A 15,938-nucleotide genomic window follows, 5' to 3' on the forward strand; every position below is an offset into this window, starting at 1 on the left:
CCACTGTAATCCCCCGGTCCTTTTCTGCAGAACTACTTCTTAGCCAGTCGGTCCCCAGCCTGTAGCAGTGCATGGGATTCTTCCTTCCTAAGTGCAGGACTCTGCACTTGTCCTTGTTGAAGTGCAAGGACTTCTTGCTGTATTTTGTGCAGGAAAAAAAGGACATATTGCTAGGACCTTTGGAGTATTTTCACCTTCCAAAAGATGATTAACCAGAGGTCACAAGATCAATATCCTGCCATTACAATATGAAGACTCTGGTCATTTTTGCTTCTTAGTTTCTCTAAAAACCCTGCAAGATAGGATCCCATAAACTTCACCACTAAGTGATATATTTGAATTGACAATATATATATTATAACATATAATGGAACCAGTAGGGCCAGCAGCCAGTACCCCGGGTGCGCAGGGCCAGCAGCGAAATTTAATGTTAACTGAAACTGATTAACCGATAAGCATCAGTCTTACCAGTTAAACTTTTACATCCCTAGCTCAACCAGGGCATAATTAAATTAAAAATGAACATTTAAAAAAAGCTTTTTAGGAGGGATCTAGAGACTCCTGGGAGCCCTCTCCCTGAGACTAGAATGAGACTCTCCCTTCCTGATATGATGTCTGAGAGAGCCCTCCCAGGAGTCCCTTCATGGCAGCATTAAAAGGGAAGCAGGAAGAAGTACTTCAGCTGTTGAACCAGGAGGCAATGAGAGTAGCATCAGGGCTCGGGTGAAGAGGAGGGTAATATTTATAACAGCTACATCCCTAAAAGCTTGCATAAATTGCGGGTCAGAGTGTGGCCAGAAGGGCACCAGAGACATACTTCAGAATCATGTGTGATAACTTAGGAAGCAGGCATCCCCATAAATACAGGAGAGGGTGGATGGACTCAAGATATTTGCACTGGGGGGAGAGAGAGCATTGTACACAACCCACATGCTGAATGCTGCAGGCTAGGGAAGTGAAGGGGAGATATTGTTAGGGCAGGAAGAACAGTACCCAGACCATCCTGCCAGGCCTCTGACCTTTCCACATCCTGCCCCCTACAGGCAGAACTGCCCTCAGTTTTCTGCTCCCTGCAGAAGAGCAGTCCTTTACTGCCGGAGAGGAACAGCACTTTGAGATGTGTCTAAGCCAGGCCACCCGTTTCCCATCAGCCCGCTTTTCAAACAGTTAGTATGGCACCAGCGACCCCTCCCCTCCAAAAATATTAACAACTTGTTTCCCCTTTAAATCGCCCATTATTTGTTTCAAGGTCTCTGCCACACATAGCTTGTCCTCAGCCACAAGTTTTTCAGAATTTCTCATTAATGCAAAGAAACAAAATCTCATCCACAAAGGGTGATGTTATCAAAGCAAAATATCTAATTTCTATAATTTTAAATCTGTTTTATATACAGGTTTCTAGTGTACTATAATTGTTAGCGTGCAGTGGACTGCAGCAAATCACTGAATTGCATCTGTGGAGTTTGAAATTACTGTACATGCACAGAAAATGAAGACTTATTCTATGGCTGATTATCATATATAATACAGATGTTTATGACATCTACAACAGAAAACACAAGAGCACAATATATTTCAGTTTGAAACTATTCCCTAGCTGGGCCAGCCCACTTCAGCAAGGACATGACCAAAATTGGAAAGATCTAGAGCAAGACAACAAAAAACAAACACCAAGAAAGACTTTCATACAAAGCATTCAGAAAGATTGAGGCCTTGTCTACACTACAGGGGGAGATCGATCTAAGTAGATCTACTTACTACGGGGTCCACACTATGCTATGTCGACGGAAGATGCTCTCCTGTTGACTCCTTTTGTGCTTCTCGTTAAGGTGGAGTACAGAAGTTGATGGGAGAGCATCTGCGGTCGATTTAGTGGGTCTAGTATCGACCACCAATGCTTCAATCACCACGCGCTGATCCCTCGGTAAGCGTAGACAAGCCCTGAGACTATTTAGTTTAAAGAGGCAGTGACTGAGAGCTGACGTGAAGCACAAAATAATACATGGTAAGGAAGTGGTCAGCTGTACTGCTATTTAACCTCTCTCAATACCAAAGATCTTCATCCTCACCTTCAAGGTCCTGCATAATTCTGCCTTTTCCACTTAACCAAGCTAATTTTTTATGTTTTCCACATCCCACCTCTTTCTTGCCAATATTGACACTATTGATGCCTTATTATATTTAGGTTCCTATGACTCTCATCACAGTAGTATCGGTTTGTCCATCTTTAGAAGATAGAAAAAACTGAGAGATTGGGAAGGGAAGGAAATTGACTTAGTAAGCACCTTCAATAGGTAAGAAAACCATGCACAGACAGTAAGGAATTTTTTGCCATTTGTACATTTTGATTTGATTTTTCAAACTTCACAAAGCTGATATTTCTCATCACCAGGAGCCAAGTCTGAAGATTTATAAAACAGCTGTTTGAGTTAGCATGCCAATAACCTTCAAGTGTAATATATTTTAATTTGCACACCAAACAAAGATTAGTACCAGGTCACTATCTTCATGTACTTTAAGACATCCATACACTCCCTTTCCTGAAATTTTACTTCCTCCTTGCCTTTCATTTATTCTGAGATAGTATAAAGCTTTAATAGCTTATTTTGATATTATCTCTCTGTGTATAAATGTGATGGCAGGCAGCACAGTACACCACTTTTCACGAGTTAGAATTTAATATGCACAGCTCAGTCGTGACTTTGCTCCACCACTTGTTAAGCTATCATTCTCAATGAAGAAAAATTAAATGTGCATTATGCTATCAACCTTGTGATTATATGTCAACAAAGAGCAGTATTTAGAACATATATGTGTTACACATGGAGTGCAATGTTAAAAACATTGCAGGCCACGTAACAGAAACATAATTTCATAGGTGTAGTGTTACACCTGTTATGAGAATCCACCAACACTGCTTCCATAATCCTCTGGCAGCATGCAAAAGATAGGACAGAGTTGTAAGGCAAAGTCCTTTACTGTAACAGGTAGGATTGCTGGAGCAGGATAGAAGGTGAGACAGTAGGAGGAGGAAACAAGCAGCAGAGGAGTGACACCAGGGAATTAAAGTTGAAAGAGAAGGAGGAAAGCAAAACTCTTGGGAGTTTTACAAGCCTGGACAGGGCCTGAATCCAGAACTCAGATATATGAATTATTCAACATTTAAAAACAAAATGAAAACATGGAGTTATCCTTCCATTTCCCAACTTCTGAGAACTTCTCAATCTGATTTGTGTAGTCATCAGAATCCCTCAAGAAGAGATAAGATTACTTTTAATTTTGTTCCCTGAACACACAAATAGTAGTAAATCATTGTTGCATCCAGATTCCTAATACTGGACAGATGGGGAAATACCATAGTTTATAGCACTAAAGCAGTTGAATCCAGCAGGTGGCATCTTTCACTCCAAAATATGTAGCAAATTTTGTAAAATACAGAAATGACTTCAACTAGCACTGAAACATACCCACAATGTACAGTATATTCTCTGTATACTGAACACCCAAAATTATGTCTAGCTGTTCTATTTCTGCTAGTATTGCAAGTGCAGCCATACAATGTCTATGGTCCTATCTGAACAATATCTCTTCTTTAATTTTTCTGAACCCAAAGGAATCCTTTTCTGTGGACAACAGAATGCATAGCAGGTACCTTCCTTGCCATAAAAAATGGTTACTCACTTTCTTGTAACTCTTGTTCTTCAAGATATGTTGTTCATGTCCATTCCAACCAGGTGTGTGAGCGCCTAGATGAGCTCCCCAGCCCATATCCGAGGCGTCTGTCACCAATGAGAGAGAGGGCTGGCAAAGGGCACTCCCGTACAAACCACTCGCAGGTCAAGCCACCATAGGAGGGAGTCCAACACTGGGTGGGACAGGGTTATGATGCTGTCCAGAGCGTCTCAGGCTGGCTGATACACCGACTCCAGTCAAGACTGGAGTGGGCGCAGTCTGAGTCTGGCATGCTGTACCACGTAGGTGCATGCAGCCATGTGCCCCAGCAGCTTTAGGCAGTTCCTTGCTGTGGTCGTGGGGAACTGTCTGAGGCCCCGTATGATGTCCCCTAGCGAGCGAAAACTGGCTTCCGGGAGGTATGCCGTGGCTTGAGTCGAGTGCAGGACTGCACCTATAAACTCTATCTTTTGTACGGGGGACAGAATAGATTTGGCCTTGTTTAGGAGGAGACCTAATTCGAGGAAGGTCCTTCTTATGAAGTCAACCTGACCCTCCACTTGGGCTCTGAAGCGGCCCTTGATCGGCCAGTCATCGAGGTAAGGAAAAACCTGAATCTGGCACTTGCGCAGGAACAACGCGATGACTGCCATGCATTTTTTGAATACTCGGGGAGCTGTCGACAGTCCAAACGGGAGGACGGCAAACTGATAGTGGCCGCTGCTCACTACGAATCTGAGGTAAGGCCTGTGATGTGGGACTATTGCGATGTGAAAATACGAGTCCTTCAAATCGAGGGAGACGTACCAGTCTCCTGGATCCAGTGAGGGGATAATGGAGGTTAGTGAGACCATGCAGAACTTGAGTTTCTTTACAAACTTGTTGAGCTGCCACAGGTCCAGGATGGGTCTGAGGCCCCCTTTAGCCTTTGGTATTAGGAAATACCAGCAGTAAAAGCCATTGCCCCTTAGCTCCTGAGGAACCTCCTCCACTGCCCCCATTGAGAGAAGGGACTGCACTTCTTGAATTAGAAGTTGCTCGTGAGAGGGGTCCCTGAAGAGGGACGGGGCACAGAATTGCATGGAATATCCCCTAGAGTCCTTCAAACTGTGAAGTCTCTTATCTGTTTTTTCAGAGAAAAGGGAGGATCCCTAGAAGGGGAGGTCCTGTATGGTCTGCTGGACCTCGTGGGGCAGTCCAGAGACTTGTAGCCAGGAGCCTTGCCTCATCACCACCCCCATGGCCATTGTGCGCGAGGCTGCATTGCTGTGTCCAGAGCTGCTTGCAGAGAGGCCTGGGAGACCAACTTCCTCTCCTCCACCAGTGCAGAGAACTTCACCCGAGAGTCCTGAAGCAGGAGCTCCGTGAGCTCAGCCATTGCCGAGCAGGTGTTATGTCCGCAGCGGCTTACAATGACCTGCTGGTTGGTTATTCGGAGCTGCAGGCTTCCGGTCAAATAGACCTTTCGGCCAAATAGGTCCAGCTTCTTAGCGTCCCTGTTTTTAGGGATGGAGCCTTGGAACCCCTGGTGCTCTCTCTGATTGGCTACATTGACCACCAAAGAGTCTGAGGGAGGGTGGGTATAAAGGTGTTTGTATCCCTTAGACAACACAAAGTAGAGCTGCTCGGTTTTCTTGGCCCTAGGGACCAGAGAAGCAGGGTCTGCCGCAGATTTTTGGACATGTTAACTACTGTTTTTATCAGTGGCAGAGGAACCCTGGATGAGCCGGAGGGAGCGAGGATGTCCACAACAGAGTCCAAATCCTCCTCCACCTCCTTGGTCTGTATCCCCAGGCTTTGAGCGGCCTGTCTCAATAGCTGCTGGAGAACACGGTTGTCCTCGAGAGCCAGGGCCGTCGATGTCCCTGCGACCGCTTCATCAGGCGAGGACAAAGATGACAGGATGGGTAGCGGGCCCTGCTCACTACTCTTGGCCCCTCTGGGGTCCCTCGGCACACGGTACTCGAGCTGCAGTGCCGGTACTGATGGTGAGTTCGGCCCTGCGGCTGGTGCCAGGGCCGACAAGTCCAGCGGTGCTGAGCCTGACGGTGCTGTTGGGGTCGAAGCTGGAGTCCTCGGCACTGCGGCTGCCGGGAGAGACGGTGCTGGAGCTGGCTGTGCCAGCGGTGCCCCTCCCTCGGACAACAGTGCCGCTGGAGGCAGTGCCAGCGCTGTCTGTGGCAGGAAAGATGCCGAAGACACCGACGCAGTCCTGGATCGTGGACTTGACCTTGGCTCTGGTGATAAGCCCAGAGTGTCCAGAAGCGCCATTGAGCAGACGGCTGCCACTGTTGCTGCCATGGGTATGGCTGGTGACTCCGTCAAGACCTGGACCTCCTGCTCCGCCATCTGCTGGAGTGATAAGAGTCCACCTCTGACTCCGAGGTCTCAGAGTAGGAGAACCACGGAGGAGAAGTACCCTGGGTCACCGGCGAGCAGTGCTGTGAAGCCAAGGGACGGTGTGGCCCTTCTGTCTATGTGGGCGGTGCCGCGGGTGCTGGTGATGGAGAATGGCGGGCCATCATGGCTGACTTGCCCCTGGAGTGGAACGGGGGGCTTGCGGTCACTGGCAACTTGTCCCACCTCCGTGGGGAGGACGGCACCGGGAGGCGCATCAGGTCTGTGGCAGCCCGAACGCCTGCGGCGTCGATGGTAGCTGTATGTCCCCTTGGTGGTCCAGGGACTGAGGAGGGTTCGGACTCAACTGGACCCTGGCCGAGGCAGGAGTCGACGAGACCCTGGGTGGAAGCAAGGAGGGGGTGGTCTGTCCCAACGCACTTGTGGACATCGCAGACCCCTTAGGTTTTGAGAGGGGTGATTGACCCCTCACTGGCCTCTTTACCGGCACCAGGGATGGAGAGCGGTGCTGTGCTGAGGCCGACTTCTTATGGCCCGAGCTGTGGCGGTGCCAGGAGGCCTTAGAGTCCTTAGTCGGAGCCGTTTCGTGCACTGTTGGTGTCGGAATGCTGCACACTGATAAGGATGTGCTCGGTGCTGGTTCGGTGGGTCCCGGGTCGGAGTGTGGCCTCAATGCCTCCTCCATCAACAGAAGTTTTAGTCTCTGTTCCTGGTCTTTGAGGGTACTGGGACGGAAACCCTTGCAGATATGGCACTTCTCTTTCTGGTGACTCTCACCAAGGCACCGCAAGCAGGAAGAGTGAGCATCACTCTTGGGCATAAACTTGCCACAGTCCTCGCAGAGCTTAAACCCTGGAGACCCGGGCATACCCCAGGAGGGGAAAGGTTGCCGGGTGGGGGGAGGGGGGGAACCTCCCAAACCAACTAACTATAACTATAAGGAACTATTAACTAACTGAGAAACTATATACATGATATACTATCAGACACTGCTAAAGTGCTTGCTACTGGAGCGAGCGAAGTTCTAGCTAGTCGTCACCGGCGGTAAGAAGGATGGTGGATGGGGGGGTGGATGGTTGGCAGGGCCCTATATTGGGCACCATGAAGGCGCCACTCCAGGGGGCGCCCAGGCCCACCCTACGGACGCTGCTAAGGGAAAAATCTTCCAGCTGGCGTGCACGCGGCCGGCACACACCTGGTTGGAATGGACATGAACAATCACTCGAAGAACCACCAAGAATTCTTAATTCTAAAACAAGATGAGGATCAGACAGGCAATACGAAAGTCAAATAATAGTATGAAATGAATACTCTCTTGCCTGATGTCTTCCTTCTCCTTCATATCAGTTGTCTCCCCTACCCTCCTAAGACTGATTACCAAAAGTTTTGTGACCTGAGGGTGGGAGAGTGATCCAAGATGATGCCCTAGGATGTTATTTGTACGATTCTGTGTTTCTCTTAGTGAGTATTTCTACTATCATGACAGTAGTTATGCTCCCTTAACACCAAAAATATGTAATATGGGACATCATATGTTTAAATGGCAAGGATGTGAATGTTATTAATGATTTCTCTGACTAGCGCACGATAACAAATATTTATCTTACTCCATAAATGTTCTTTGAAATAATTCTTTTATCAGTTTACAGACGTGATGGAGATTACTTTAAACAAATAAATTCTGACAGAGGAGAATAGCTTCTGAAATTGAAATGAATTTTGTCTGAACTAATTCACTTGTGTAAAGTTCCATGACTGCTCATTTTTCACTTCTGTAGTCCCATTGATCAGGTTCAGTTTAGCTAAAGCCACTATATTTTTATCTATCTGTGCCATAGTACTATCTTAGCCTGGCTCTATTGTGTTTTTTTTTTTTTTTTTAGTAAACAGTCCAGGATAACATAGTACATTCTCCATATTAAATGGGAATAGTTTGGGGTTCACTCATTTTTTTCCTATTAAAAAATATTAATGTACAGTAAAAACACTTAACTCAATGACTCATGCTTTAAAAAGTCTTTCTGGTTTAGCTGAGTTTTGAAGAAAAAGTCCCTTGAAACTGCTCTCCCCCCCCCCCTTCTGGCACCATGTTTCCCCAGTTTATCTTACCATGTTCAAGTATTATCAGCTGGGCTCCAGCCTGTGCATTTCCAACATCATTTTCTGCAACGCACTGATAGAATCCTTCATCTGATTTCACAAGACCCAAAACCTGCAGGTTATGCTCCTTCTGAGGGGGAAAAAGGCAAAACATTTCATGATGCATTCATTAAAAATGAACTATAAATGCAAGCACATTAGTTTTTAAATGGTTTACTATGACTTTTTGAGAAAACGCCCACATATTATAATATCATGGAAAAAGGGCTTTGGAGTTATCTTCAGATCTCATGGCTATTATAACAACCATGAGCCTGTCCCACGTATTTTCAAATGGCTACACCAAAAATCAGCACAAAACTATTATTAATAGGCTATGGAAGTCCATACAACCTGATCCAAACATTCAGAAGTTAAGCATAGGCAAGTATACAATCATGTATCAAATAATTATGTTAGTAAAACCAAAAATGATTGTAAAAGACAGACTGCACACTAGGAAATCAAGTTCTTACCTACACAGTCTTGTAGCCTCAGATTAAACCTTTAAGATACATATTACACTTTAAAGTTTGCTCAGCCAAAACTCAGAATTATATCACAAGTAAATCTCTATGGTACATCTTTGTTTGAGATTTTAATTCTTGTGCAGCCAAAAAGACTACACAAAACTCAAGCTATCTATGGTCAGAATATACCTCATGGCTTGCCAGTTTTCTGCTGTATGGGAAGGACTGAGGCTGTTCAAATTCAAGCTGATATATTGTCTTCCACCAATTAATTCATAACTGCGTATGTTGCACATAAAATATGTATGCTATAAAGAAACAGACTCTTATAGTGTAAGGAACACAGTGTCTATGCTCTTCAATAAAATGCTTCACACTGGATTATACAGCAATAAAGGATTCACGGAGCCATTTAATGTTTCTGGACCTTAACCACACACTGTAAAAACAGGCAGCTAACCCTGTGAAAGAGCATAGCTTATATGTACATACATAGGAGGATTAAGGTATAGGTCAACAGGTTGAAATGACTGAAAATGAAAATGTACTTACTACAATTTTGAAGTAGTCACTAGGGATCACCATGTCTCCATTCTTGATCCATTTCACTGTTGGAGTTGGTTTCCCAGTCACTTCACACTCAAAGACAATATCCATAGATTCATGAGCATAAATATTAGCAGGCTGCTTCAGAAATTCAGGTGGAGCTTTACATATAAAGGTAGAAGGAGAAAAGTTACTGTTTATCTAGACTTTGGTAATATCATTGGAGTTTACACTCTATATAATAAAAATGATAAATAAATTATAAGTCGAGCTGGGTGAAATTTTTGGGACAGAAAGTTTACTTGCTGAAAGACGCAGTTTGGGGTTGACCGGAACTATTTATATATTTGTGTCAAGTTCACCAAGTAGTTTTGATCAAACTGAAAAAGTCTAAAATGTTTCAGTAATGTCGAAATTAACCCAATTACTATCCACTGTCACTGGGCCACAAAGAGAGAGAGAGAGAGAGTATGACTCTATAGCTTGCTAGGTAGGGCACCTACCGAGGATGTGGGACACCCAAATTCAAGCCCTGCTCTAGTAACTAGTTATTTATACAAAGTGGAACAGCTTTAGAGAAGAGATGGAGAAAGCCCCATAACCAGAATATGCCATAGCCCAATTGCAGGGTCACTCTCTGTAAACTGGCAGACCCAAGTTCAAATCCCTTTCTCCACATCACAGAGAGAGGACTGAACCTAGGATCCCCCTCCCCCCCAAATCACAGGTCAGGTCCTAACCATTGGTGAGGAAGGCACCATGACCACCTCCTCCTCAGTTTTGTAAATCTAGTCCTCCTTTCCTTTTGTCAAAATTCCTGAAAAATCAAAACAAAAATTTTTGGATAGAAACAAATGATTCATTTTGACATTAGGAAATCATTCAGTTTACATTTCTCCACCCCCCCACCCCGCCCCGCCCTACTTTTTCATTCACCAAAAAGTTTAAGAGTCAGTTTTGGTTTCGCCCAAACCAAACATTTTTTTTTTTGAATTGACAGTTAACAACTCTTTAAAAGTGCTTATTATTAGAGCTGGGTGAATAAAGAGTACACCAAGCACTGTAAAACAAACCGTAGCAAAGGCACCCAACTCCCATTACAATTCAATGGGAATTGGGCACCTACCTCCCTTAGGCTCCTTTGAAAATTATAGCTGTAATTGTCAGTGATCAAGAACAATTAAAGTAAGCAGAAAATAATTCTTTAAACTACTTTTAAATTCTAACAGAATGAGAATTTTGAATAATAGCAAGAAGTGCCTTCCATCGCCAAGAGATATAGATACGAAATGTTCTAGCTACTGCTGTTTCAAGATTATATTCAGGGCCAATTAAACAGCCAGCTATTTTGAACTGAAGTGATCTGATGGGAATATACGGGAGAAGAAAATGAGTCATATATGATGGAACTACTCATTAAGAGCCTAAAAATCAAAAGTATTTAAAAATCAATGCAGAATTTAACTGGGGTCCAACAATAAGACTTCCGTTGTTGAGTAATATGTTGCACCCTCTTGCCTGTGAAACAGCTTGCTGCTGCATTCTAAATGGAGACAGAGCGTGCAGTGGCATAGGGTATTAAGCTTGGTCTTAAACCTTAAATGCTTAAACCATATGTCACCATAGCTACGGAACCCAGATGTGAGAAAAATCTACACCCCTCGGTACCAAAGCTATGTCGACCTCACTCCTGATGTAGAAGCAGCTAAGTCGATGGAAGAATGCTTCTTTCAACCTAGCTACCGTTCAGTGCTTAATTTGTAATGAAAGAGGTACTGAGGCTCAAGCTGGTTTATTTTTTACTTTCATAACTAACAGAGCAAGCTCAGAGGTACCGGAACTATGAACTGCCAAGCTCAGCCTGGCAAGCTCTGACACAAATTAAGCACTGCTACCTTTGCTTGGAGAGGTGGAGTTCCTACAGCAATGTAAAAACCCTTTTTGTCGCTGAAGTCTGCGTCTACACTATGAGGTTATAGCATCATAGCCAGGGCATCGTAGCTATGCTTCTGCAGTGCCCATAATGTAGACATGGCCTCAGACCAGGAGCTAAAAGACCATTCATGGTTCTGTCATTGACTCACCATATGACTTTGGGCAGACCACTTAGAGCTCCATTGTACAACCTTTATACCACTTTTAATGGAACTAACCCAATGAGGAAAGTCCTCAGAAACACAAGTAAGTTTGTACAAAAGAGCCTTTAAGTTCACTATGCCGAAGTTCTTCCATCTGTAAAATGGGAATAGCACCTACTTATCTTTGTAATGGGCTTCAAGAACTGTCGATGAAAAGTGCTACATAAATATTTAATAAGTTGCATTTCAGAAATACTGTAAGTCAAGTTGGGGCTCCAGAAAACAAAGAATTGTAACTAGTCTATATTAAACAAGAGAATTTGTCCAATTGCTGCACCAATTAGATCATATTGAAAAGGCAGATAAAATCCCACAACTAGTATAATACAGATTTCCTGTAAACACAAGGTGTAGGTATGCTCAGAATCCTAATGCTTGAAACTCAAGGCAGAACATCACCACCAAATAAACTGAATGAAAAATTAAATTAAATTTACATATCCTACAGAACAAGACGACAGATAAGCTGATAAAACCAAAAAAAGCAACACATATGTAGGACTGAAATTTTGTGTCTCTCTCACATTCTTAAAGTACGAATCACCTTGATATCTTTATGAATAGCATGACAACTCAATTTACACAATTTTGTGTCACAGCCAAACATTTTCTACCCTTTTTTCATCTGCATGCTGTCTCACTTAGATTGTAAGGCAAGAATTATGTCTTATGTCCCTGTTCAATACCATGAACCTTTATGGCGCTCAAAATAAACAAAAATAAAAAAACAAGGCCAGACCAGTCGACATCATGTATAACATTGAGCAACCTCACTTGATGCCATATAAACAAAATGTTAAAGATGAAAGTACAGCGGACCCTCGCTAGAATGCGGGATTTAGGATCCATGCCCGGTACCATGTTAACGTGGGGACCGTGTTAAAATGAATTGCAATTAAAGTAACTAAATTTGGGATCCATGGCTGTGACCGTGTTATATGCGAATTCGTGCTATACAGACACGCATTCTAGCGAGGGTCTGGTGTACTGTAAAACATGTTTATTTGATGGTAAAGTAAAATATGATGGATCATAGAACCAAGTCATAGAAAGGAGATAAGTTAAATTATTTTTGTGTACCTTTTAGCCAATAGATCTGATCATACCAACATGGATTCCAGAATAGCATTAGTTAATGGCTGCTGTATACTTGGAAATAATGTGAAACTCTAGGCACCTGCACAGAGATGCAGGGCTATTTTGCTGACATATGCTAGTAGAGAGAATAAGTGGGTAGTGTTAGGACCACTCCAGGTCTATAAATCAGTGCGTATGTCTGACTAGAGTAAGAACCAGAAGAGGCAATGCAGAGGTAACCCTAGGAACAGCTAAGCTTGACAAGAAAACATAGGCTTGTTTTGTTATTTAAGTGAACTATAAAGGCAGACCCTAGGCAGAAAGTAATTTAAGTCTGTTTCCAATATGTGTTGTATATACTCTCCTTTACAGCAGAGAAGGAATTCCCCACCTGATTACGTTTATCAATGGTGGATTAAAATACTCAAATGTAGATGCTTGAAATTCATATAACAATTCCAGAATTGGTCATATTTTGGACTTTCAAGTAATAAAAGTTATAGAATTGTTTTGTATGTAACACAACCCTGCTATGGAACAAATTTACTGCTAAGAAACAAGCACCAGCAGACAACGTATGTCCACACTGCAGTTAAACACCCATTGCTGGCCCAGGTCAGCCAACTGGGGCTCATGGGACTCAGGCTGCGGGGCTTTAAAATTGTGGGGTAGATGTTTAGGATCAGGCTGGAGCCTGAGCTCTGAGGCCATACAAGGGGGACGATCCCAGAGCCCAGGGTCCAGCCTGAGTCCCAACATCTACACAGCAATTTTACAGCCCTACTACCCAACCCAGCTGAGCCGGGCCAGCTGGGAATGTTTGTTCGCTGTGTTGACATACCTTAAGTGCATGCCTACATGGCATTCTGGAGCACGCTTCCCAGCTCAGGTCGACAAAATTAGGGTGGAGGGGCTCACGCTACTGCTCTAAAACTAGCTGTATAGACAGTGCTTTGACATTGCAGCTTGGCCTCCAAAGCCCACCACCCTCCATAGGCTTCAAAGCCCAAGCTGCAACTTCAAAGCACTGTCTATACAGCTAGTTTTAGAGCATTAGTATGAGCCCACCAGACTGAATCTGTTCACCCGACCTGGGAGTCTCACTACAAAATGCTGCATAGACATACCTCTAAGACTCTTTAGCTGAGTGGCAGAATAAGGAATTGCTTGCAGCAAAACTCTATGAATATCACCTGTTCTGAAGAATGTTCACGTTTGTTTGTTTCTGGTACACTCCTAGACATAAGAACAATTTGCGTACTTATTTGGCAGCCATGATTCCAGGGAGAGTCAAAAGCACTCTTTTCCCCTTCACCATTTGTCAAATAAAGTCAATATGTAAGGGCAACAGAGTTTAGGCAAACATCTCACATACTTGACTAGTCAGTGGGATTTATTTCCTGCTAAGGAAAGTGAAGGAATGCTAGAACATGTTACATTTCTTCCTAAGAACATAGTTCCATTTTTATTGAAGGCTGTCTGTATGTGAAGGGTTTTTTTATGGTTACCTGGAGACAAGCAACTCTCCAAACACTAACTGCAGCTCTGGCTTATAAACGAAGCAACTTAACAAGGACATAAGAACATGGAAACATGTTGCTATAAAAAGTAACCAGTTTAAGCACTTCTCCCCCATGTCCACTAACCATTTTAATACAAGGTCTTCTCCAGTGCCTGCGTTTTCATAAAAACTATCATAAAGATAGAAGAAAGTTTCTCCTTGGAAACACACAGACACACACACACACAGAGCTTTTCTGTTCAAACTTAACTTCATGCATGTTCATTACAGTACAGCCTTTAATTTTACAATCATACATTATTTTTACAACATGACTCCTGCCTCATTTGATACATTCGCTGTCCAACCTGGGCACTGCGTGAAGCATGCATCTTGCATAATGAAAATAGTATCCAATCACATAAATAGAGGCTACATTGCACACACACAAGGTTGCAAGGACAACTGTAACTTAATAATGTCCTGACTTGTAAACTCCATTTTGTAACATCATCTTTCCTTTTATGCTGTCTATTTTATGGAATTTCCTAAGGTAAAATAAAATATTTCATTGTATGCAAACCATTTGTTAGACGGAAGCAGAATACTCTGTCCTGAACAATATGTGCATTCAATGAAGAAAGATTCCATGAAGAACCCCTGCTAATCTTCCATAGGCACCTTTATATATTCTAGAAGCAGGCATTATTTCTTCCATGCTCTCCCTCCTACATACACATCACTATTCATAGAAAGGAATGAGACAGGACTCCTTTGGAGCACTGTATCCTTGCATGCACTGTCACAGAGTACAGTACACATGAACTTACACATTAAAAATGAAAATCCACTCAACTTTCTTATGCATGGTATTGCACATCTCCAGTAGAATGCTGATATATCTAACCGGAGGAAACTTCCACTCTGCTTGTATACACACATATGAAGTGCCAACGGAACTTCTGCAGATCACAGCCATATAACAAAAAAAGCGTGTATGTGAAAAGGACATTTTAATAAGTCATTATAACTGGGCCAGATCAAAGATGGTTCTCACCAGACCCCCATAAGACATATCTATCACCCTGGAATTATGTCCCTGCCAAATTTCAAGTTCCTACTATCTCCTCCTTAGACAATGGCAACTGGTCAAAAGAAAGATTGCAGTATTTTAAAAAAATAATTGCAAAAGTTTACTAATTCCCCCTACACTCTCTGTTCTCAAAAATCCCACATTTAGGAGTAAAATCAGAGCTCTTGCTAATACGTTTACAAATCTGCAACAAGGACTGTAACAGAGTCAACTGCTTCTTGAGTGCCCCCTCATGGTCTAGTGTTACACTACAGGCAGCCTGCCTCAGTTTCCCCTCTTGGATTGTTCTGTGCGATGGGACACTAGATGGGGTTACTATAGATGACTTACTACAGAGAATTCCTCCCCAAGTGTCTGGCTGGTAGGTCTTGCTCATATGCTCAGGGTCTAACTGATTGCCATATTTGGGGTAAGGAAGGAATTTTCCCCTGGATTTGGCAGAGACCTGGGGGTGTTTTTTCCCCTTCCTCTGCAGCATGGGGCATGGGTCACTTGCAGGTTTAAACTGGTGTAACTTTAAGTCTTTAAACCATGATTTGAGGACTTCAGTAGCTCAGCCAGAGGGTAGGGGTCTATTACAGGAGTGGGTGGGTGAGGTTCTGTGGCCTGTAATGTGCAGGAGGTCAGACTACATGATTACGATGGTCCCTTCTAACCTCAAAGTCTATGAGTCATAAGAAACCCAAATTTGTACTTTTGTCTATTCACATCTCTTCTTGGGTTATGCTTTATTAAATTAAACGTTCAAAATAAAGTTGTCAAATCCATCCAGAAGTCCACACAAAGGTTTCTCTTCCTTCTCCCTGGCCTTCTTCCAGGGACTTTCCTGATTTGGGAGGCCACTCCCGGGCCCTACCTGGCTAGGGTCTCAACCCTCACTCCCAGGACTCTCTGATAGAGCCTGCTCACACCTAGCAGTCTCTAATCCCTAAGCATTCTCCCTT

The 15,938-nt window shown here is 43.5% G+C and overlaps 1 protein-coding gene across 10 annotated transcripts in view; it reads right to left on the minus strand.

The window, feature by feature from the left end:
- The window catches only part of NEO1 (neogenin 1), a 529,567-nt gene that overhangs the window by 147,258 nt on the left and 366,371 nt on the right, over positions 1–15,938 (minus strand). For all 10 annotated transcript variants that reach the window (XM_084641041.1, XM_084641034.1, XM_084641039.1 and 7 more), the window contains exons 6-7: positions 9,192–9,346; positions 8,140–8,260 (exon numbers count right to left, since the gene is read on the minus strand). In XM_084641041.1, the coding sequence (XP_084497167.1) occupies positions 8,140–8,260; positions 9,192–9,346 (276 nt within the window). The remainder of the gene's footprint in view (positions 1–8,139; positions 8,261–9,191; positions 9,347–15,938) is intronic.

This window comes from Lepidochelys olivacea (assembly GCF_965140295.1).
Source record: "Lepidochelys olivacea isolate rLepOli2 genome assembly, chromosome: 10".
Lineage (NCBI taxonomy): Eukaryota > Metazoa > Chordata > Testudines > Cheloniidae > Lepidochelys > Lepidochelys olivacea.